General features: G+C 41.0%; 1 protein-coding gene across 4 annotated transcripts in view; it reads left to right on the top strand.

Annotated features, from left to right (window-relative positions):
• The window catches only part of ADCY8 (adenylate cyclase 8), a 261,872-nt gene that overhangs the window by 181,824 nt on the left and 54,415 nt on the right, over positions 1 to 25,633 (top strand). For 2 of the 4 annotated variants that reach the window (XM_034966610.3, XM_003830097.5), the window contains 3 exons: positions 10,830 to 11,031; positions 13,118 to 13,207; positions 24,161 to 24,333. In XM_034966610.3, the coding sequence (XP_034822501.1) occupies positions 10,830 to 11,031; positions 13,118 to 13,207; positions 24,161 to 24,333 (465 nt within the window). The remainder of the gene's footprint in view (positions 1 to 10,829; positions 11,032 to 13,117; positions 13,208 to 24,160; positions 24,334 to 25,633) is intronic. The other 2 variants (XM_055116960.2, XM_008955471.4) reach the window with 1 other exon arrangement.

Genomic DNA, 25,633 nt, shown 5'->3' with positions numbered 1-25,633 from the left:
TAAAATTAAAAAATAAATTAAAAAATTGGGTATCCATATGCAAAAACTTGAACCTATACACAGACCTTAAACCTTCACAAAAATTAACACAAAATGGTTTATATACCTAAATGCAAAACTATAAAATTTCTGGAAGAAAACACAAATAAAATTTTGGTTTTGAATTTGGTGATGAGTTTTAAGACACACCACCAAAATTATGATCCATGAAAGAAAAAAACTGTAAGTCGGACTTTACTGAAATTTAAAATGTCTGATCTGTGGAAGACACTGTTTGAGAAAGAAAACACAAACCACAGACCAGAAAAAAATATTTGTAAAAGATGTGTCTGGGAAAAGATTTCCACCCAAAATATTCAAAGAACTCCCAAAACTCAACAACTAGAAAACAACCCAATTTTTTAAATGGACAAAAGATTTAAACAAACAACTCACCAAACAAGATATACAGATACCAAATAGGCATGTGAAAAATGCTCAACATCATTGGCCATAAGGGAAATTTAAATTAAAACAATGACCTACCACTACATACCTAGTACAATGACTAATATATAAATAAATAAATAACTCTCAATACCATTTGCTGGAGAAAACAACAACAACAACAAAAACTCTGTGGCATATCCAGACAATGAAGTAAGATTCCATTATAAGAAGGAATAAGATATCAGCCACACAAAGACATCAATGAACCTTAAATGCATATTCCTAAGTGAAAGAAACCGTCTGAAAGGCTTTATATATATTATTCCATTTATATAATGTTCTGGAAAAGACAAAACTATAGAAATGGTAAATAGATCATTAGGTGAGAGGAGCTTGGGGAATGAGGGAAAGGAGAATAAAAGAGATGAAGTCCAGCATATTTTTTGGGGTAGTGCATTCAGTATACTGTAATGGTATATACATGACACTATGCATTTATCAAAACTTATAAAACTTTACAGCACAGAGAATGAACTTTAATATATACAGGCTTTAAAACATTTTATTTAGGAGTTTAGGGGATCCCATGATGGAATCAGACTGTGACAAAAGAATCTAACTGTATTAAAAGTGTATGAAGCAACCTCCCTGAAGGGGATGTGGGGAGTAAAATGGTGTACTAAGTAGCTTTGAAAATGAGAGAAGTCTGTACGATTAAAGGCAAGAGAAACTGCACTTAAGCACTGTGCTGTAGTTGATATAGGAATTTCCCATTGAGGCATGGGTTAAGAATTTGCAACACCTATATATGTATACTGGAACTAAACAATTGTGTAAGTGGATGGCAGATGGTGGGAGTCAGTTTTCTCATTGTTGGAATGGAAGTTTACATGCAAATGAAGGGAGAAAGTTAGAAATATCCCTGTGGTAATGGATTAGAGTTGGAGACATCCATGTGAACTCATGTATAGCTTAATATAGATAGAGATGGTTACATGTAGGAATATTTATAGATACGTTTATATGCACAGGTTAGAATATATACATACATTTCCTTCCTCTGTCAGTGGAGAGGGCCTGGAAGCAATGACACCTCAGTGGTAATGAGCACATCTACCACTCACATCTTGGTTTCTAATGCCGATATCCAATAAAAGGAACCAGGGCTCCTTGGAGAACTGTCTGAGTCTAACAGTGAGACAGGAAATATACAAGATTAGCCTTGGCTATCTTGTAGGGCCAGAAAATAAGAATGTGCTAAAACGTACATACATAGACATGCATACACAAACACACACACACACACACACACACACATATACATGATAATGGGAGTATTTCAAAGGGACACAGGAGCCAACAAAAGAGCCCCCAAGGGCCAAAGCTGGAATAAATTGAGCAACAAAATAAACAATGTAATATTTATTTATAATCCACAATATAAAATAAATATCCACAAGTTCATACTAATATAAATTAATGATATGTCTCCCATGCAGAGAAAGTCTACATATTTTATGAAGATAATTCATCCTCAGTGAGGAGGAATTTAATTCCCCACTCCTTAAGTATGGGCAACAGCAAAAGTGACTTTCTTCCAAAGAGTAAACTATGTACAGGGGGCAAATATGGAGAAACCTCACAAGCACTACCTCAGCCAGGGGATAAAGATTAATACCAACAGTGATAAGTTATGTTAATGGGATCTAGTAAGTATGGCATATAACCTCTGTGGTCTTCCTCCCCAAACCCGTAATGTAATCATGAAGAAAATTTCAGACAAATCTCAATTGAGGGACAGTCTACAAAACACCTCACCAGTACTCCTCAAACCTGTCAAAGTCATGTAAAACAAGGGAAGTCTGAGAAAATGTCACAGCAAGGAGGCCCCTAAGGAGACATAACAACTAAATGGAAGATGATATCCTGGACTGCAGAAACACCTATGGGAAGATTTAGAAAGAATGACCAACTCAGCATCTATGAGCATACCTCAGGGCTAGATTATGGTCTTGAAGTAATATATCTGTTTTTTAAAAAAACAATTTTGGAGATATGGCTAATTTTAGGGCTGGAACAGGAAATATGCTAGACGAGCCTAGAATATCTTGTCCTACAAGAAAGCAAGGATGCCATCAAACACTATTAGGATCATATCAAAAGAATGCAGGAGCCACATTATAGAAGTTCCCACTGTCCAAAGACGGAATAATTTGAGCTGCAATGGGGATAATTAGTAAAATACTTGTCAAAACCCAGCAAATATATTTAGCTTTATGAGTTTGTAATGATTTTTTTAAGTTTGTAGTGTTTAGTGGATGATAGGGAAGTAGTTGATTATCTGGAAAACTTGTAAAAAAGTGAGAGAAACCAGTGTCTTTTCACCATAAGATCACTAAATAGTAAGTGAGAGGAAATATCATAAAAGTATCCTAGCTAAAACATTTTAAAGAAATAAAAGAATTAAAATATCATCATATTCCAACCCATAATGAATTAATGAATCTACAAATTGAGCATCAGAGGATGCTATCAACACAAATAAGAGAGACAGCCATACCTCCTGGTGGGGGCGCACACCACCTATGGTCTTGCCAATGGGATCAAACCTAAATTTGGTCAGGCCTTTGAATCCAGCTTCCAATTTTCAGGAATTATAGAGGACAGAGAACACACCAGTAAAATCCAGACAGTGAGAAATGCTACGGGTCAGAGGCATGTGCTTTTCAATAAATACATTGTAAGGAAGATAAAAGGATAAAGAGAGAAGTTACAGATTTTAAGATTTAAAAGACAAATCAGATTTAATAAAAATGGGTGAGACTGTAGTGTCTATAAAGAAAGGATAAAACTATAAAGAAATGGAAATGGAAAGTGATTAATGGGGGTTGAGAGAGAGGATTATCATTGGGACAGGGCTCATGGATGGGCTTTTCTTATTTTTATTTTATTATTATTATACTTTAAGTTTTAGGATACATGTGCACAATGTGCAGGTTAGTTACATACGTATATATGTGCCATGCTGGTGTGCAGCACCCATTAACTCGTCATTTAGCATTAGGTATATCTCCTAATGCTATCCCTCCCCCCTCCCCCCACCCCACAAATGGATAGGCTTTTGGTGTGCCCTGCAAAGTTCTATTTCAGGAATTGATGGTCATTACAAAGGCAGACACTTTATAAGAACTAATTAAGCTATACTTTTGTGTGGTTTTCTTTATTTATGCTTCATTTTACCATTTTTAAAAAGTTATTAATGTGAGGGGAGGCCTACCTACTTTTGCCAAATGTGGGCTAAGAGTCCTCCCACCAACAGCCATTGGTGGTTATTATGTTCCAGACTTATTCCAAACACTAGGAATAAATCTCAAGACAAAAAAAAAGATGACAAGAACAAAATCCCTGTCCTCCTGGACTGTATAATCTGGTGGAATGAGACTAAGACATAAGGAATATATATGTATCTGTCCAGGTGTATATACTATATATGTAGCTACTTATATCCTACAAAGGTAGACACATATGTAGATATGTATATGCTATGTATGTAGATATTTATGTGTTATCCAATTAATAAATCAGAAGAAGGGTACCAGAGAATACCAGGAAAGAATGAGTTTCTTGACTACCTAAGAGACAGTGAGGACTAGGGTCCTGACAGAAGGCACCTCGGGGTGGCGAGCTGTGAGTGTTAGTGGGGCCTGGCAGGATTCAGCCAAACCTGCTGGGCTCCTCTAGTCACTCTTGTCAATGGGAAGGTGGTAGCCAAGAAGGGCCTGGCCGTGTCTGTTGCTTCCTCTGGACTCCTAGAGTTCAAGGTGTTGACATTCCTGTCAAACACTCAACAAACATCAGTGTGACAGTTTGTGCTGGATAGTGATGGGGATATACAGTCAGGGTCTCTGCCATCATAAAGCTGACCATCTAGTAGGGCTAAAAGACAACTAGCTGAACAGCTATCATATGGGGTGATGACTATTGTGATAGGAAAGGTGTAAGCTGGGATTCGATGTGTGGGAGTTGGGGTGAGGCAAAAGTAGTCCTTTTGCCTCTGGGGCAGGCTTCCCAGAGGAGATGACAGTGACAGCTCACCTGGCTCCTAAAGGAGCTCACCAGATCGTGGAAAAAGACTGAGAAGGATTAAGGGGAGGAAGGGCTGGAAATAGAGCATTCTGAAGGATAGGAGTTGTGAAGTTCATTGAGGCGTTGTGACTGGTTGGCAGAGGAGTCTTCATTGAAGCATTTTAATGAAAGAGATGATGTGATCAGATTCATGTTTAGAAGGATCATACTGAACGGGGATGATGGAGAGGTGGGAGTGAAATCTGGATTTGGGATGACCAATTAGGAGGCAACCGCAAATAAAAAATCTGGCACGAAATAATAAGGAGAAGAGAGTGGCAGAAGGGTGGACAGGAGAGGAAGAATTTTTAAGATATTTAGGGCAGAGAGTTGACGGTTCACAGTGACTGGCTGGATGTGGGGGATGAGAGAGATGGAGAAGACCAGGATGAGCCCGAGGATCTGGACTTGGCACTGGACAGGAGAAGGGGCCACTGTCCTCCACGAGAAGCAAGCCTCACACTTCCCAGCGGGCCTGGGCTGGATTTCTTTCTAGGTGGTGTGACGGGGTGGGGGAGGGGAGCAAGCCTTGATGCCCTGGTTCCTGTGGTTCAGGGGGAAGAGACCTGGACCCTCACCCAGCAGCTAGTCATAAGGAGTCTCCAACTCTAGAATTCAAGATGAAGCCCATAACTGAAATACAGCCCACACCCCAACCTTACCTAGCGAAGAGAAAAATCCTGACAAGGAAGGAAACTGAACTCTGACCAGACAATCCACATGCTGTGGGAATTGAGTAGCCCATTTACCCCAGACACAGCAAAAGCTTTCTTTAATATGTGCTGGTTCCCTCTCCAACTCATTTTGTTTCTGTTTGATGCTTTGCAACTAAACAGATGGTGGGTGCTTTTCACTCGCATTTCTTCTGTCATGGATTTTTTTTGGCAGATGAGGGAGTTTCTACTCATATGACCACAGCTAATTCTTAGCCCCCAAAGCAAAAATTAATGGACTCTGGAAAAAAAAAAGAGAGAGACAGTGCTTACCCAGCTCTTTCCTTTAATTTCCACATGCCCACAGTTGTTCCTCTCCAAGAAGGGTAAACAAAGGAAAGACTAGAAAATACTTCTTGGGACTACAGAACAATGTATCTGGTCTGCATATGATGATGAGAAAGAGACAAAGACACAGAAAGAGAGAGGGGGAGGCAGAAAGGGGGAGAAGAAAAGGGGGAGGGAGGGAGGGAAAGGGAAAAGAAAGAGAGGTAGTGACCTAGAGAGGGAGGGAAGGAAGGAAGGAAGGAAGGAAGGAAGGAAGGAAGGGAGGGAGGGAGGGAGGGAGGGAGGGAGGGAGGGAGGGAGGCAGGCACTGGGTCTTATTATTTTCTGTGCATTATACTACCTATATGTATGTATTTAACCTCTCTGAAACCTCTGTTTCCTCATCTGTAAAATGGGAATGATAATGCCCACTTGCCAAGACTGCAGTAAAAATTAAGTTAACCAAGCCTATTTCTGGCAAATTCCCTTTTGGAGTCACAGTATTTTCATCTGTTGAAAGGGCTTAGAATATCTTTCTTCAGGGTTGCTGCAAGGATCAAAGACACTATTGCACTCATAGAGTCTGTAGATTCTAAAGCGTTGTCCAGGTGCCATCTTTCAGTATAATCTGAGTTTTTGTTTCCTATTGCACCGCAAGCTGCTATAGGCTGTTCACTCATCCCCACTGATTCCTGCCTTCCCAGCAAATGTCAAATCACAATATCAATACAAACCATTTTAAAGACAGACTGCAGAGAATAATTAGGACTTCATGTCTAGAAATGATTTGGATAGAGCTTTGCAAAACTCGTCATTCTTTTTGAGACTCGATTTCAGAAATGAAAGGTTTCCTTGCCTCTTATGTGCACCAACAATGCAAAAGCAAATTCAGAACCCCTGGGTGCCTGAGTGGCTCTATAATTAGATAAAATGTACAATCTGATATTATAATGTTTACATGTAAAGAAATAAATGAATGCTGAGGAACTGCTGCAGAGATTTACAGAGAAATGTAATATACAGTGTCAATACTTTTGCTTAAAAAGCTAATCTTGTAATTAATACCCTTGCCATAGAACTTTAAAGTGCCTTTGGTTTCCTGAATTTCATGATGAATAGAGAAAGAGAACTAACATTTCTTTAAATTTTTCTTATACTACTTTATGACTTTGTTTAATCTCAGAGCCTCCTTTAAAAGGTAGGCTTTAAAAATCCCTGTTTTACAGATTAAAAAGTAATTCTCAGAGGAATCAATTACCTTGCCCATGACCACACTACTAGTTATGCTTCAGAACTACAGGTTCAAACATATAAGACTTTGCTCTTGCCACTGGACCACATGGCCTGTCTTTCACCTCCCTTTCCCTTTTACAGCAAACCCAGTAAAGCCATTTAAAACTGGGTCAGGGACTCAGGTGAGTTCTGTGTACAAATCCTCCCACACAGCCCTACAGATACCCTGATGAACTCCCCGCCATGCCAAAGATTACACATAAGTTCAATTGCTAAATGAGAAAAAAAAAACATCAATTTTACAAATTTCCAAACAATTTCCCATTTAGCCTATGCAAAACTGTGATAAAAGCTGGAATACAGAATGTGGCTTAAGTCAAGAGACCACATGGCCTCCATCCTGAATCTCTTCTCTGCTGGCCCTCATATCCCACCGTTAAACTCTGGTGTGAGATCCTACCACTATGATGCTGCAAAAGATTAAACCAATGCACTCCACCAGTGTCAAAGGTGAATGAGGCAGACCTGAGACGGTGCCATCTGTGGCCAGAGCCAGGGTTAAGCCAACCCGGGCTTTCTTCCTTAAAGGCAGAGATGCCCTGGCCAAAAAGAAGAGATGGCCAGCCCTCCTCCCATAGGGTAGATCAAGGCTCTGGCTTCCCTGTCATCTCAGTGGATCGAAGAGGAGGAGAATATAAGTGTCTGAACTGTGCATATACACTGACCTTTAACAATGACCCTGCCCTCCAAGGAAAATGAGGTCCACTGAGCACCCCCGATAGTTTCTGGATTAGCCCTTCCTCCTTCCTTGGAGAGATATAGTGAGCAGGCAGGGAGATAGTCTGGGCATGTAGGTGGAAGTCTTCTTCCCTGTGAAGGCTGCTGAGGGGAGGAGCAGAGTCTTCTCTTCCCAGAAAAAGCATAAGTCAATGAATACTTATTGAGCACCTTCTGTATACTCAGCCCTATGCCAGGTGTCATGGAAGAATCCAAAGGAAAGCTGAGCCTTGCAGGAAGAACAGGACATGCCATGTTAAGTGCCCATAAGGCAGAAAGTGCATAGCACTGGGGACAGACTGCACATAGTTCAGCATTGCCCAGACCATGGGGTGCAGAAGGGTGAGGGAGGGAAAAAAAAGGCAGGAGAGAGAGCCAAGAGCAGACACTCAAGGCCCTGTATGCCATGTGGAGGTCCACAGGCAGTGGTGGCCATGTAAGAATTTGAGGCTCCAACTCAGCGTCTTTCAAACCTGCCTTTCCCTGGTTTGCTTCTGTCTCACACTTTGAAAAGAGACATTTTTATACTCGTTGGTTTCCTCATGTGAATGAGCCACATGAGCCTTGCAATTGGCCCCCTCTCTCATGGGACTTCCTGACAAAGCAATCCGCCTGCATTCTCTTTCATTTATCTCCCCTGGTGCCCAGAAATAATGGTGTGTTGTCAGGGAGTGTTTTTCCAGCCTGTTTGGAGGGAAGTTTCCCATCTGCCTAGAGCCCTCTGGGAACTCACTGATGCACCAACCTTCTGTTCTTATATAGAACTCCTACAGAGATTTCTTGTCAAGGTGATCCATAAAATCAAAACTTTGCTAGTCAAAAACAAAAACAAAAAACCTCTACCAACAATAGCTGAGGCTGTGGGAGGAGTCACTTTCCAGCCTTAAAGTAGCCTCATCATGCAGAGGAAATTGACATTCTTGGTTACTCTTTCCTTGTGAATTTCTTATCCCCCCTGCTGCCATGATGCCATGCACTCCTGCTCTCCTGCTTATCTAACCACACTTCATAAGATCCCTTTGCTGTCTTCTCTTCTTCCAGCCCATTAGCATCCCCCACAGCTCATCTTGGGTCCTCTTGATTCTTGCTGTACACACTATCCTTGGGCAAATGCTTCCATTCCTTGATCTCAATCACCACCTATGCCCTCCAGCCTCAGAGTTCCTCAATCGTCCCTCACTGCCTGGACATCTAGATATCTGTAACTGAATGATCTACAAGTACCAAACATGCATTGTGTCCAAAATCAACTTTATCAACTTATCTCTGTACAGACTAGCTTCTTTTCCTGCACTTACCAGTTACAATAAAAAACATTAATGTCATCGTTAATGACTTCCCTCTCTCAAATACCCTCTACACATACATACAAAACACAGATTAATATACCTCCACATCTTTCCCTGCACCCCCCAATTATCATACTGTTCCCCTGTGTTCCTCCCTCATTAACTCATGCCTTAACTATTTAACTCTTCTGAACACGTTTCCTCTTCACCTCATCCTCCACCTCCCACCACAGTTGTCTTTCAAACACGCAGATCTGATTACTTCCTTCTGCACATTGCCTACAGGACAAAGCTCCTGAGCACAGCCACACTGCCTGGGTTACTGGGAAACTCTGAAGACACTGGTCACTCCCATTCTTCTGATGTTTTGCTCATGCTCCCCACTCTTTCCTACCTGCAAGCCTTCTCTTTAACCTTCACAGCCTAACCCAATGTCACCTCTTTTATGAAGCCTCCCTTGATTCCCTTTCCTATTTTTCAGTTGATGTTTGCTTATAACTCTTTATAGATCCCAGAATATTATATAATAGTTCATCATTTGCATGTTTATATTCCTCTCTCAATTATAATCACCTAGATGAGGAAGATGTGTCTTTGGCCCCAGTACCCTGATGCCTGCCACTGTATACCTGGGAAGAAGATTTGTTGAATAAATAAATATTATGATGAAACCATAAAAGCAAAAAAGATGATTGCAAACATGGGAGATCTATTACTCACCAAAGTGATTAGAGTATCAGAATGGTATAACAGAGTGGACTTTAAATTCTGGCTCTAACACTGACCAACTGTATGATGCCTGGGAAGTTTCTTCCCTCTGAGCCTTGAATCTTCATCTGGAAAAAAAGAGATAAAAAGACCTCTTTGGTTCATTCTAAGGAACGGAAATTAGATATTATATATAAAATGCTCAGCATAGTGGCTAACACATAATCAGATCTCAATACATTATTTATACTAGTGTTATTAATAATACATAAGAAGTTTAAGGAGGAGGATAGTAAGAGATGGTGTTAGGAAAAGAAGGTGAGTTCAACTTTATTTGCTGAACACACATTTATTTAGCACTGGCCAATGGAAGATATTAATGCCAGATGAATAAACCTCAATTTATAGAAAAAGGAGCAGATATAAAATTTCCCTTCACCTCTATCAAGGTACCCTTTAACACCTGCATCAGTTTGCTGCCTGAAATAGAGATGGAAAAATTAGAGCTGCCAGTGTAGGACATGAATGGCTACACAGAGTTGAGAACAAAGAATTAATTCCCAAGGAGAAGCAGATTGCATGGTGATAAATAGGTTGATAGGGGAGACAGGAGTTAAAGATGCCTCCAGAGATGGAGTTTTAGATCACAGACTGACTAAGCATCCTGACACCGAGCACAGGTGTCCAACTGACACAGGCTACCATGGGACAGAGTTTTGATGAGAGTTTGAAACTCAAGATGTAAACCCGAGAGTGATGCTGATGCCTTGGACAAGGATGAGTTCTCCTTACCCATGTCTCAAATAACTTATGGTATAGTCCATGAAAACCACAAAACCAGGAACCAACCTGAGCAACTTAAAACCAATGCCAAATCCAGTTCTTGGTATCAGGATAGGTGGAGGGGGAAATCTTCATAAAACCCACCTTGAAGGGAAAAGGGTATGTGGGTTCATCCCACAGCCAGAGTGTTGATATCAAACTAGAGTGGTGTGTTGCCATGACAGCAATTGCCTAGTGACAAAAATTAATAAGAGGGAAAAAATGGGCAGGAGCAATAAATCAAGCCAAATATTCTGTTTTTTTGCAAAGTTTCTGAATAGAGAGAGTGCTCTAGGGATGCATGTAATTTTTAAAAATCTCTCCTGCTAATAACTTTTTTCTTGGACAAACAGAACTTTCAAAGAAGTATCCGATGCAAGGGATGGGAAAGGAAGACCAGGAATAGAATTTCAGTGTTGCTCAGACAATTGATGCCAATGACCCAACATTCTGTGTTTCCCTGCAGAGTGATGCCAATGACCATCCAGTTCTCCATTCTGATTATGCTGCACTCGGCTCTGGTCCTCATCACCACAGCAGAGGATTATAAATGTTTGCCCCTCATCCTCCGGAAAACTTGCTGTTGGATTAATGAGACCTATTTGGCCCGGAACGTCATCATCTTTGCATCCATTTTGATTAATTTCCTGGGTGCCATCTTAAATATCGTAAGCATCCCACATCCACCAACCCTCTGGTGTCCAGTGTGCAGTTGAGCATGAAGTTTATGGAGCCTGCAGCTTCCTGCATTACCCTTCCTTGGTACCAGTTACCTTTATGTGCCTGGTCCAGCCCCAAGCTTAGGGACAGATAACAAAGATGTGGCTACTGCCAAAACTGTGCATTTTACTGTTGGAAAATCGTCTATTTCCCAGTGGGATAGGTTATTTTCTCCAAAGGAGTTCCAAAAGCCCTTCAATTTCCATATTGTCAGTAGCCAATTACACCATAAATAAGAGTTACCATGTATCAAGTACCAGTACCTACCTGCTATGTGCCATGCACTGAAGGACGACCTTTACATATTTTTCATATTTAATCCTCACATAAACCCCGTGAGGTAAGTTTAATTATCCCCACTTTATGGCTGAGGAAACTGAGGCTCAGAGACATGAAATAACTTGCTAATAAGGTCTGTCTGACTCCATGACCCACGCCCCTCTAATATGCTAAATTGTATCTCTGGGAGTGGGAGTGGGGTGGGGGAAATGGAAATGAAATAGCTGCCATTTATTGAGCACCTACTATGTGCTACAGGTAGGTATTATTGTCCCCATTTAATGGATGAGGAAACTGCATTTCAGGAAAGCTGAGTATCTCACCTATACTTTCTAAAAGTTTGTATTTCACATGACACATAGAACTCAGATGAATTTCCAACTGCCATGATATTTATCACTGTTTAATTTGCTGACCCACGTTGTCATGGTTTCATTTTTTCTCAAGAATTGTACCATGGTAGCTATAGGTATTTTCTGTGCTTTTACAAATAGTCTGTGTTGTCCATGACTCAGGCAGCTAGATTTTTGAGGTGATTTGTTTGGTTCCAGGTCTTAAACTTGGCTTGTTGAGAGAGGCTAGTTGAGGCATTGTCATGTGGTTGAATCCATCACTGTGCCCTTTGGGCCTGAGGGAGGGTCCCCAAGTGTGCAGGGACCCAAGCTATAGACTCCCACAATTGTTGGCCTGTGACTTGGAGCTCTAGACTGCCTGAAATCACTGTCCAATTTGGCCCAGTAATTACCTTACTTAAGTTCTGTGGTTGTCCTTCTAGTGAAGGCTCTGTGGATAAAGGAAAAGAGGAAAAGGAAAATTATCATCTAATTTAGTTCATCATCTAATGAATATTTTATAGATTATGATAACTGAAATGGAAGTACATGGGATCAATTGATCACAGGCTGCAGAGAAGCAGCCAGGACCTTAAATTAAGTCTTGATAACAAATTAGATATTTCTGGGGTGCAGAATTTGTAAGTAAGCCCAATGACTGTAGGTCAGGGTTACCTCTGAGGCCAACCGTGCCTCAGTGAGTAGTGTGGTAGGAAGATCAGAGGCTTTGGAGTCAGATAGACCTGTGTTCAAATCTCAGATCCACCAGTCACCAGCTCAGTGACACTGGACAAGTTACTTTACTTCTCAGAGTTTCATATTTTTCAATTGTAAAATGGGGATTAAAAATAGCAGCTACATCACAAGGTGGTTGTGAGGCTTTTTTGTACAAAGTGTCTGGCACAGAGGAGGCATTTGGCCAATGGTAGTTATTCTCTTCCTAATACCACAAAATCTCCTGCAGCAACTTCTGTCCTAGGAAACGCCCATCACCCCAGTGCTAAGAGTCTTTCTGGAAAATGTACCCCTTCAGATTCTTCAAGTCCTCCCAGCTGTTGATCTGGAGACAGGCTATGAGTTTACCCAAGACCTCTTCTCCTGCCATCTGGCTTTCTCTTCTGAGCTCCACAAGCACACTCCAGTGACCTTAAATGATGGGGCCAACAGAGCGGTCTAAACTTAGTTCCATGACTGGCTTACAAAATCTCTTTCTGAGCAAGCACTTGTTTTTTAAATAAAAGAAATCAAAGCTGGCACTTTGGCACTTCCATTCTGACTTCAAGTCCCCTCTAGGGTTCAGTCTACCCAGGCTGGTGCTGAAGCCCAGCCACTGATAGCACACTGCTCCATTTCCAGCACTCACACTGACTTTGTTGTTCCTGTTTTTGTTTTTGTTGTTCTTTTTTTTTTTTTTAATCCGCAGCTGTGGTGTGATTTTGACAAGTCGATACCCTTGAAGAACCTGACTTTCAATTCCTCAGCTGTGTTTACAGATATCTGCTCCTACCCAGAGGTATTTATTTATGAGCTCCCCTTGGTGAGAGTTGGACATAGATATATCTCTACCAGCTCCAAATAAACAAGACTGGCTGAAGGGCCATAGAAAGTACTCAAGAGGCCTGTTTTCCTTCTTCTGCCTCTTCTTCTTTCCTTTCTTCTTCTTTCCCTTTTCTGCCTTTCCTTCTCCCCTTATATTTTCTGTTTCCCAGTCCTCTTTCCTGTCCCCTCCTCTGCCTCTTTTTCATCTTTACCCCTTCCTCATTTCTTTCTCCCTCTTTCTCCTCCTTTTCTTCCTTTTCACCTTTCCTTCTATCCATTTTCCATTTGCCCTTATCTCTTCCTTCTCTATGCATTTCTCCTAGCTTATTTGTAAAATCCTGTAGCAGAATGCACTGTTATCTCTATTAGCAGGCAGAGTTCTTTCTCAAACAGTATTTGCTGCAGTAAGGAAAGAGGGAGGGAGGGAGGGAATTAAGGAACAAAGGAAGGAAGGAAGGAGAAGGAAGGAAGGAAGGGAAGGGAGGGGAGGGAAGGAAGGAAGGAAGGAGAGGGGAGGGAAGGAAGGAAGGGGAGGGGAGGGAAGGAAGGAAGGAGAAGGAAGGAAGGAAGGAAGGAGAAGGAAGGAAGGGGAAGGAAGGAAGGAGAAGGAAGGAAGGGGAAGGAAGGACGGAAGGTAGGAAGGGGAAGGAAGGAAGGGGAAGGAAGGACGGAAGGTAGGAAGGGGAAGGAAGGAAGGGGAAGGAAGGACGGAAGGTAGGAAGGGGAAGGAAGGAAGGAAGGAGAAGGAAGGAAGGAAAAGGAAGGAACGGAGGGAGGAAGGAAGGGAGGGAGGGGAAGAAGGAGAAGGAAGGAAGGAATGAGGGAATGAAGGAAGGAAGGGAGGGAGGGAGAGAGGGAGGGAAGAAGGAAGAGAGGGAGGAAGGGAATTACAAAGGCAGAAAATTACAACTAAACTTAACTGATACAAAGAGTGCCGGAAGCACCATGTGTTCTGTAGGCATCCCAACAGGCCACCTATGATCATAATATGTGTGTCTTACTCTATGTTTACCACAGAGCCAGTGGTCTGTTTCTGGGCCTTGGGGTCAACCTATGGGGTCTGTTATTCACAACCCAGAACTTTACATATTAGGGTAGACATTCTGGGTCATAAAGTAGAACAGCTAAAATATCCCAGCAGACCCCAGCCAACCCCATACCTAGGACTCTGGGTAGATTCTTGTTCTCTAAGAGGCTGCCACACTCAGAAGGCCCTCCAACATATGAATGGAGAAAAGGCTCCCTGTAGTCTCTTCTAGGCCTAAGAATTGGTCCCAGAAACATTCCAACAAGGAGACCAAGCCTCCTCTCCCTCCATCCATTTGCATAGAGCACCTGCTTGATATGCATAACATCACCAAATCCTTCAGATGTCTGGGGTAGAGGCTATTACTGTCTCCGTGTTATAGATAATAAAACTAGAGCTCAGAAAGCAGCTTGCTCCATGCTGGTTAGGGCCACACCTGCCTGATCTTATTTCTTCCTCACTTCTTTCCCTCCCTTCTTCTTTCTATCCTTCCTTCCTTCTCTTTTTAATTCAATTATCAAGGCTTGATACTATAATTTGAACCATATCTACCTTATTCTTTATCTTCCCTGGTCCCTAGAGGAGAAAGTAGACTCTACTAATGGATGTGCAGGACAGGATGGGACTAGGTCCCATTTAGGAGCTGCATGGGCCAGACCATGTGCCCTGGGACTCCCTTCTACCTAGGAATGAGTGGAGCCCCAGCTTAGTGTACTCTGTGGGACAATGGCTCCCTGAGAAATTCTTGGTTTGAGGGGCTTAGGGAATGTCTCAACTTTTGGAGAGAGTAAGTGGCCCAGAATTGGATGGTCAGAGCTAGGCAAAAGCTGGTTTTCGTTTCCAATCAAGCCCCCTCACTTGCTAGAAGTGGAATCTTGAATCAGTTCTTACCCTCTCTGGACCTCAGTTTCCTCATCTGTAAAATGAGAAAATTAATACCTTCTTTACATGGCCACTGTGGAGTTAAACAATGTGTTCTCATGGTGCCTGCCTAGATGGGTTAGCAAATATTTAGCTCTTCACATGGCGTCTGACATGAAGCAGCTATTTATCTGTGCCCACACATCACTTTGAATTAATATTGTATACCCTTGACCCAACACCTGAACCCCCCAAACACAAGACCACAGTACTCAGAGATTAGCCAAATCCTAAGAAAGTTGTGGGTAAGATTTTTGATCACACAGCTTTGTTTCAGTGCCTCAGTTTCCTTATCTGTAAAATGGGGATAAAAGTAGGGCCTTCTTTATTGGTTAATTACAAGAATTAAGTGAATTAATCCATATAAAGTGTTTAGAAGCCACACCTGGCACAATGTATCTGCTCATTAAATGTCTGCTATGATTTATGTATTATTTTCAACAAAAGGGCTTTGAGAATGTAATGCCAATGTATGTTATCATCAAACAAACACCTGTACATACCCGAACCACTGTGCATAATATACCCGTGTATGTTATGAAACAACTCAACAACAGAAATGTTTAAAAGTGAGATAAAATGAATATGGATTGATGTTACCATTTTCTCCACAATGAAACGGTCATCTTGTTCAGGAGGTCAGCAGACTACAGCCACAGGCCAAATTCACCAGCTGCAACAACAACCTGATCTGACCCACCATTTGCCATTCTGATACATGTATGTATGTGTGTGTGCATATACATGTGCATGTGTATGTGCGCACACATGCTTCACTGACTAGGCATTGCCAAACTAAAATGGATTAGATATTCAGACCTTCTGAAAGAGTTAATCCAACTCCCCAGCACTTATATACTCACAAGTATGTGTCCCCAAGCAAATCGCTTCATCTTTGTAATCCTCAGTTTCTTCAAATGTATACCTGACATTTCTGCCTCACCCTGTGAGAACTAATATCCAGTCCAAAAACATGTTATCAAACTGGATGATGTAATACAAAAAATGAGGCTTTTACAATGTATGATATAAAGTATAACTTGGTTCTAACTTCGAAGCTTGTCAGATGCTAAAAAAGAGTGAAGATGCCGGGAATGAAAGTAAAGAAAGCTATATTCCAGTCATGGTTGGAGAGTAGTCGAGGAGAAAGAAAGGCACAGGTTTGTGAAATGAATGCAAATCACATGCACAAACCCAGAGTGTCATTATCTCAAACATCTGGATGTGGTTCTCAGGAGATTCGGTGGGAAGACCCTCACTTTAGAATTATGCCCCTTTATTATATGCTCTGGCACATCTGAATAAACAGTTCACTGTATCTGCAAGAGAAGTCAGAGCTTGCTATGGTTTTAAAGGGTCCTGAAGAGCCCATTTTTCCATAGAGATGTGATCATCTGTGTCTTGGCATGCTGGCATTTCCTTCCCTTTCTTCTCCATTTATTCAGGTCCTACCCAGCCTTCAAGCATCCCTTTTTCCATAATGTGGTTTGACAGGCCCAACTCCTTCAGGTCACTCTCCTTCCTGCCATCTCACATACCCTTATGGTGTCATCTTAGCATTCACACTCCATCCTTCCTACAGTTGATTTATTTATCTAGGACATCCTTTCCATCCTGTCAAATTTATTGACGTAAGGAGTGAAGATAATATTGTATAGCTATTAAAGATTGACTAAAGGGCCCAGCACAGGACAGGGCCCACAATCTATGTTTTAAAATATTTAAAGAGAAAGGAAGCATTCTTCCAATAGACTAACAGGAACAAGATTTACCTTTCCATCTGAAATAACTAAAAACAAACAAAATATATGAAGCAATAGTTTTCAAGGCACTAGGCATCAGTCAGTAAAGGACAATAATCCTGAAAGACAGGAAGCAAGTGATTGCCTGAGCTTTATTATTGCTTTAAGAGAATTTTTAGACTATGGCTCAGGAAGAGGAAACCAAGGTGGACTCCCTGATTTGAGAATACTAAGCTGAGAGTCCTGGGAGACCAAGGTGGCTACAGTCTGCAGAACACACTACTCTAGAGAGTTGCATAGAGAGAAAAACCTAGAGATCTGAAAAGGGTTCAATCAGTGCATGCATGTGAGGAAACTGACATGGGAAAAGAACCATCTGGAAGGATCAGTACGTGGAAATCACACAGAGCTGAGAATAATTTTTGTTCCCACCAGTCAGACTGAGAAAGATTCATGGGGTAGTAGGTTAGAGTATTCAGAAAAGTCTTGCTTCAGTAGAGTAAAATAACTGTTTCTACATCATATGCTGCTCTGATCCTTCCTTTAAAATCTTAAAAGTTAGATCCAAAGAGATCAAACCTTTTAAAATAATTTAATATGTGTCCTAGAATAAATTTCAAGAATATGTATAGGAATACAAAAATATCTAGGATTTAACAAGGTAAATACACAATGTCTGGCACCCAATCAAAGATTACTGGCATCAAAAGGAGGAGGAAAATATGACTGAAAATGAGGGAAAAAAATCAACCAAAGAAGACCAACACAGATTTGACTGAGTATATTTGAATTAACTTTTTTTTTTTTTTTTTTGAGACAGAGTGTCACTCTGTTGCTCAGGCTGAAATGCAGTGGTGCAATCTTGGCTCACTACAACCTCCACTTCCCAGGTTCAAGCAATTCCTGTGCCTCCGCCTCCCAAGTAGCTGGGACTACAGGCATGCACCAACACACCGAGCTAAGTTTTTTATTATTATTATTTTCAGTAGAGATGGGGTTTTGCCATGTTGGCCAGTCTGGTCTCAAACTCCTGGCCACAAGTGACCCACCTGCCTGGGCCTCCCAAAGTGTTGGGATTATAGGCATGAGCCACTGCACCCAGCCAGGCAAATAATTGTTATAACTGTATTCATGATAGACAAATATTAGATAGTGCAGAAGAAAAAAAGTGAAACTGATAACATAGCAATATAAAGTATCCAAAATAAAACACAAAAATTAAAAAATAATAAAATAAAAGCAGTACTGGGGACAACTTCAAGCAGCATACTATATGTATAATTGAAGTCCTAGCTCCTAACCTAAAAGAAAGACTAAGAGAAAGATGAGGAGATTGAAAAGCTATTTAAAGAAATGGTGGCATGAGTTTTTCCACATTTGTTGAAAACCATACATCCACAGGTTCAAAACCTCAATATAAACACACATATAGGCACACAAAGGCACATCATAATCAAATTACTCAAGCCATAATAAAGACAAAATCATAAAATGGGTGGGGGGAACATATTGCATAGTAAAAGACAATGATATGAATAACAGCAGATTTTTCAAAAATACAACCATGGAAAACCAGCATCTTGAATGAATCAAAGGACCACTAGGAGTGTACTAGAGCACCAACCACATACAAAATTTTCTTTTCCCCTAATTAACACAACCCAGTGAACACCCTGGAGAGTCAGACCAGCCATCTTCCCAGCACTCTGTGGTGGTCCCCAGGTTTATGATACCCTCCTTGCTCGACTTTCTGCAGAGTCTAGGCTGGTCTCAGAAGAAGCAGAGCAGCTTCTGTCATTTGCCTGGACACACTTCACTGTGTTGCTTATGCCAAGAGCTACAGTTGCTAAGAATCAGGTTTTGTGTAAAGCAATAAGTCCAGATGATTTCTTTAAACTATAGTGACTTTTGAAAATTGTCTGCTTGATTTCTTTTCTTCTTGTCTCATGAGTTCATGATGTTATGGGATTTTGGCAGCAACCAGATAGCTCCAGGGAGTCCAGTTTGTCTGACTTATGTGGGTAGATGCTCAATTCCCTCGTCAGTTATCATTGTCTAAAATAATTCTTCTTCCTCCTCTTCTAAGAGTAAATTGTGCATATATTGCCAAGGCAATTCATGGTGCATTGACAATGTCCTTCCAGCCTGGCACAGTTTTTGGTGTGTAGTGGGTTCTCAGTCAACAATTGTGGGAAAATGCATGATTTAGTTTGTAAACTGTTTGTTTCATGGAAACAGGTTCAGTTGTTGCTGCCCTTAACACCTTGTCATATCATGAGATTCCAATTTTTTCAGTACAGACATTGAAGAAATTGATCTCCCAAGCCAGAATATCTATCTGAGAGAAGTAAACCTTGTATATTCAGAAGAAGAAAAGTGTTACATATACTTCCTCTCTTCTTTAAAGTGGACCCAAGAATAATACCTGTCCTTGGTCATTTAAGGAATTAAATGAGATGAAACACATAAAGTCATTCAAAGTCATTCACAGAATACGTGCCCAATAAATATTTAGGTTTAATTGTTACATCTACTTTCCACCAACTTAATCGCTGATTTACAGACATCCCCAACCCAGCTGGTCCCTCCACCAATCTTACCTGGAGTTCATCTAATGTAAGATGAATCTGGTCTCTTTCACACCTCCACGTCTGTAGGGGTTTTTTGTCTTCTCCTGTCTACATTTTATTTTACCTATTGAAATGCCTTTGACTTCTTTTTCCTAACCAAATTTTTTTAATGGTAAAAACTGAGGTGTCATTATATACTTTCCCAAGGCAAAGGTGATGCACTTACAATGCATAGCTTGTCTGCTTCCTGTATCAGAGATTGCTGGGAACTTTGCTCACTACCTAACATTTCTCATACAAATCTTGGCATTATTATTTTTTATCATTAAAAGGTCTGGGAAAAAACAGAGAACCCCATTACTATATGGGAGGCAGAGTTCTCTGGAGTACAGGGATTTACCCCAAAACACTGTATTCAACCTACTGTTTCACTTGATATTGCACATTAAAATAAAACTAAAGGACATTACAAAAGGAAATAATCCACTCAAAAGCCATGTCCTGTCTGTGTAGACATATTTTGCATTCTTGTAATCATAGTATATATATAATTTTACACCCTGCTTTCCAGTTTAAAATTATTTTGAAAACTCTTTGTTGTCATTTAAAATGCTCCTCTGAAAACTCTTGTATATAGAGCTCTTTATTCTTCGGACACATGTTTCTTCACTATTGTCTTCTAGTTCTCCTCCTCACATCCCCAACAATGCCTAATCAATATTCTTATTTCTCTTCTTCCACAGTCCTTCAAACATGGTAGGCTCTCAATGTTAGTCTCTGTATCTTCTGTCTTTACTTGTATTCTGCTTGAGTGGTTTCTTCCACACCTGTAAGTTCAGCTGAATGATGCTAAATGTGTGTCTCCAGACCCCATCTGCCTTCTGAACCCCAGCCTCATTTATGTCATTGCTCACTAAACATCCTTCCTGAATCACCCCTTCTATACCTAAAGCTTGATAGGCCTAAAAAAAGAACTCACTGCCTTTTCCTCATACTTTAAGTTTTTTCCTACTTAATAGATTAATACAAAGTGGAAATATTAGTGCTACCTCTGACTCCTCTCTCTTTCTTACCTCCCCATAAAACTAGACAATGTTGTCCAACTTTTATATCTTGCTAAGTTTATTGGGTATATCTGCCAAGATCTTGTCTTTAAGTCCTCAGCTTTTCTCCATTAATCCTGATACATCGTATATTCTACCCTACCGCAATTTATTTCTTAGGCACTGACCTAATGAATCCATTACAAGCAAGAAACTCATCCATGGTTCCTTATGGACTGCAGAATAAAGTACAGATTTCCATACTAGAGGATTTTTTACAGCGTGGTTTTGCCCCTTAACTCTGTCCTACTATACCTATGAGCCCCTTATACCCAGGATCCATTTAGGGGACACTTCAGGAGCTGTGGGCCTTCTAAGTTCCTGGAGTAATATAACACAAAAATTGCTTGTTTTTTGACAGAAACTAAGTAATTGCATTGAGCCCAGTTTCTTCCCAAGTTACAGGACACATGCAATTTATGGGTCCAGACCCAGCAAAAGAGAAATGTTTTCACAAAGCTTTCACAAAGCCATAATACTTCTGTAGCTTCCTGTTGTTCTCCCATTTCCTGGTCCCATCCCCCACTATTCACTCAAGGTATAAAAAGCACAGAGGAGATTCCTCTGATGTTGTCCAGGGGCCTCATTCTGTTTGATGTCGCAAGGTTTATATCACCTCCAAAAGGTTCACCTTTATACTTTAAAGTAAAAAGTTACCTAAACCATGCAAGGCAGTGGGTGATTTCTTTCGATAGAATGGGGGATGGGGGTAAAGAAGGCAAGAGCATGCTGCCACAATTGATTGAGGCAACAAAACGAGAAAGACCCATCAACACATTGTGCAAATGTACAATTATATTTGCCTATTATACCTTCAGCAGCCTTGTTAGAGAAAGGAGGAGGGCAACTCCTTCAAATCTTTTCTTCTGCTTGTGTTACTAGTTCTCTTTATGAGTAGTTGTATGATTCTCTAATATGACCTAAGGAATTAATCCTCCTGACACCTTGTTCCTTTACACTTTTGCATTCATGTTATTCTGTCTTCCTAAAATGCCCGTCCCTTTCCATTTTCTACTGTGTGAAATCCTCTCTGTCCTTCAAGGTCCAGTTCAAACTCATGTCCCCTGTATAGCCTTCTTCAGATGTGCCTGCAGAATGCACAACGCTTTGTCCTTCCTCTGTACCCACATTGCATTTGGTCACATTGCTGGAAAAGCACTTTCCACCGTGATTATTGTTTGTATTTTTATGTCTGCTTTACATTTTAGACCACGACTTCCTTTGGGCCTGGGCCATCTCTTACTCTCCTTTGAATTTCCAGTGCCTAGCACCATGTCTTGATTGCAATAGGCACTCAATAAATGCTTATTACATTTTATAAATTAACTGTTGTGACCACATAAGTTTTTGTTCCAAGGACACAATCATTTCAATGGCTTTTTATCCAATAAATGATTCATAATTTGCAAAAAGCCATGCACCGCCCCTTGTTGTGATACAGGCAACAATGAAACAGGACCCCTCAGATCTAGTCCTCTTTCTTTGGCCTTTGTCAAACTGGAGGGTCTTAGAGTTTCCCTGGAGCAGAAAATGAGCTCTGGAGAATGAACTTCTTATTGCCCAGTCACTTCAGACACAGCTTCCTATACAGAGGCATCAAAATGAATTACCTAAAAATCTTCCCCAAGATCTTAAAGGACAGCTGAAGAAAGCCTATCATCCCATTTGAAAACAGAAAATAATTGGATTTCTTGGAAAAGGAAAAGACAGAAGTAAAGGAGACACTAGACACTAGGCTCCTAATGGCAAGGAAATGCCTTTTTCACTTATGAGTCCACCCCATGTACCACAAAGGCATGGGGCCTTTGCCCTCAGAGAGAACACAGGACACTCTCCACACTTGTCAATGTCAACATTTGTTGAAAGGATGCATAAATTAGCCAGCTAGGCTTAGAAATCTGTAAACAATCTTCAGTAACTACTTAGACATTTTTGGAAATTCTTACCCAACACCCCTGCCCATATAAAAATTGTCTCTCTATGTAATAGAAAAGACAAGTTGTTACAAACAGCCGTGTATAACAAGACCAAAAAGAATTTTAGAAATTATCAAGTCCAATATTTTAACTAGAGTCCCATTTACATGAATTGGTTATATCCTGGTGACCTAGATGCCACTTTATAGCCAAGAGATCTTGGACAATTTACTTAAGTTCTATGAACCTCAGTTTTTTAACCTATAAAATAGGAATTATGACTCCCATCTTGACCAGTTATTTTGAATGTTACAAGTGAAAATGTGTATAGAGATCACAATATTGCCACAAAATGGGCCTTTGATAATGCAAGTTTTATTCTTTTTGTTCCCGATAGTCAGAGTCTGAACCCACCATCCAGAATGATATATTAGGATACTTCTCTAAGGGAAGGAATAGGCTGGGGAGCTTCCCATAAAAGGCTGAAATCTGGTGGGGTAGACTGACACCTAAGGGCTACTCTAATATTCCAGCTCTTGGCTAATTCCAAATTTGCAATTTAAGCAGTTACTTCTAATACAGGGTGATAGGTGTTATGCTGGTCTATGCAGGGTGCTGTGGAGGAATGAACCAAGATCCAAATGTAGCTGGAGATATTGAGGAAGGCTTCTTAGAGGAGAGAACACCTAAGCTGACATTTGCCAGAAGAGTAAGCCCTAGGCATATGGATGAGAGTCGAGCAACAGGACCCTGGGACTTGGGAGAAGGGTTTAGAGAATGAAAGGAAATCTGATATATGATGGCCTTGTGAGCTTTACTATTCAGAAAGGAGAATATAATTTGAGATAGTGGAGAGCTATGAAAGAACTTCAAGTTAAGAGGTGACATGATCAGATCTGTGCTTTAGAAATATGGAGTAGAGAACGATATGGGTGTGGGGTGGGGACTGGGGACTAACTGCAGACAGAGCTGCCAAAAAACTATTCTAGAGCTGTTGGTGAGAACTAAGACAGAAACAGTGTGGAAGAAGGCTGGCTGAAGGGGAGATCTATTAAAGAGGAATCAGCCAGGCATGGAGGCTTATGCCTGTAATCCCAGCACTTTAGGAGGTCAAGGTGGGTGGATCATCTGAGGTCAGGAGTTCAAGACCAGCCTGGCCAACATGGCGAAACTCCATCTTTACTAAAAATAGAAAAGTTAGCCAGGTGTGGTGGCATGTGCCTGTAATCCCAGCTATTGGGGAAGCTGAGGTGGGAGAATTGCTTGAACCTGGGAGGAGGAGGTTGCAGTGAGCCGAGATGATACCACTGCACTCCAGCCTGGGTGACAGAATGAGACCCCATCTCAAACAAACAAAAAAAAGTAGAATCTACCAACTTAGGATGGCCTATGTGGGGAAGAAGGCAACAAAGAGGAAACCAAAGTTATTGGCTTGGGAACTGCTATGAATAGTGATGCCATTCACAGAAGTAGGGCTTGGCAGTAGGCAAATCAAGAGTTTGATTTGGGACCTGTTGAATTTCAGGAGGCCTTGAGACCTCCAAATGGAAACTCTCTGCAAATGTGTGTAAGACCTACCAGCATCCATGGCTAGGAGAGGGAACTGCTGCCCCCATTGAATCTGACCACCTGCATTCTCTGTTTCCAGTACTTTGTCTTCACAGGGGTGTTGGCCATGGTGACCTGTGCAGTTTTCCTCCGGCTGAACTCTGTCCTGAAGCTGGCAGTGCTGCTGATCATGATTGCCATCTATGCCCTGCTCACTGAGACCGTCTACGCAGGCCTCTTTCTGCGTTATGACAACCTCAACCACAGTGGAGAGTAAGTGCCCACCACCGTGAGTCCAAAGTGTGCTCAACTTCCTGTGGGAAGTGGAATCGTTGGGAAAATGATGCCCGCTGCATTACTAAAACTTAAGGCCTGATTGGATATTGACTTATATCTCAAATCAGGCATTCTGTAGTTTACAAGTCCAAGCAAAAATCCTGACTTTTCAGTGGTATCATTTATATGAATTACAGATGAATTAACCAAAGTTTGGACTGAATAGTAGCTCAGGTCTCCTCCAAGTCTGATCATTTATGATTTCTTCAAATTTAGTGGCTTCAACACTTGTAGGATCTGTTTGTAATTTGGCTGTAGCAATATTAATAATAGCAGCCACTGTGTATTAAGCCCTCATGCTCTCCCATTGCATCGTACAGTTGGACCTCCATATCCACAGCATTGTGGATTCAACTAACTTCAGATTGAAAATATTTTTTAAAAAAACATTAAAAGTATTACAAACAAAAACAGTATAGTTTAACAACTATTTACATAGCATTTACATTGTATTAGGTTTTATAAGTAATCTAAGTAAAGCATGGGGGGGATATGTATAGGTTATATGCAAATATTATGACATTTTATATAAGGGACTTGAGCATGCATGGATTTTGGTATCCACAGGGCTGATACCAAGGGACAAATGTATTACTGCTGAAATATAGAAAAGTACAAAAAAGAATATCTTACCCAGACTCCTTAGAGAAAAACAGCCCAAGGCAAGGCTAATGAAACCCCAAGGCAGTGAAAGTGAGGGAAAAGAGAAGTGAGGAAGAAAAGGATGAGAGGCGAATGCAAGCTACCACTACATTTTGCTGGCAACATGGGCTCTGAAGAGATTCAGCTGGTGCCTTGGAAAATCCACTCGCAGAGCCATTTGAAATGCCTCTGGGCAGGCTCTAAGGTGGGAAAAAGTGTCTCAGGACAGAGGAAGGCAGAAAAATATGTCTGCTGGCTCCTTCCCTGTCTCTCCCATTGGCAAGAGTTCCCTTTTTGCATGCACTTTCTGATGACATCACGTGGCCCCTTTCACAGCTGCTGGGGTAAACAGACCCCACACAAGAAGTGATGGAAGGAGCCAGTCCAGGCTGATTGGTCTCAGGTATTGGAAGCACACAGGACTAGCTGAGGCCAGAATAAGTGGCCAACAGTCAAAGGGAAAGAATAAGGCCAAGATAATCCAAGAAGGCTAAGAAAATATGCCCAGAACTAATAATATGAATGTCCATGAACCAAGCCCTGGAAGTAAACAATGCTAACAATTAGTCATATTTTCTTATGCATTTTTAAAAGG

Source organism: Pan paniscus, chromosome 7 (assembly GCF_029289425.2).
Source record: "Pan paniscus chromosome 7, NHGRI_mPanPan1-v2.0_pri, whole genome shotgun sequence".
Taxonomy (NCBI): Eukaryota; Metazoa; Chordata; class Mammalia; order Primates; family Hominidae; genus Pan; species Pan paniscus.
Note: the sequence above shows the minus strand (reverse complement) of the source record. Positions and strands in the feature narration are given on the sequence as shown.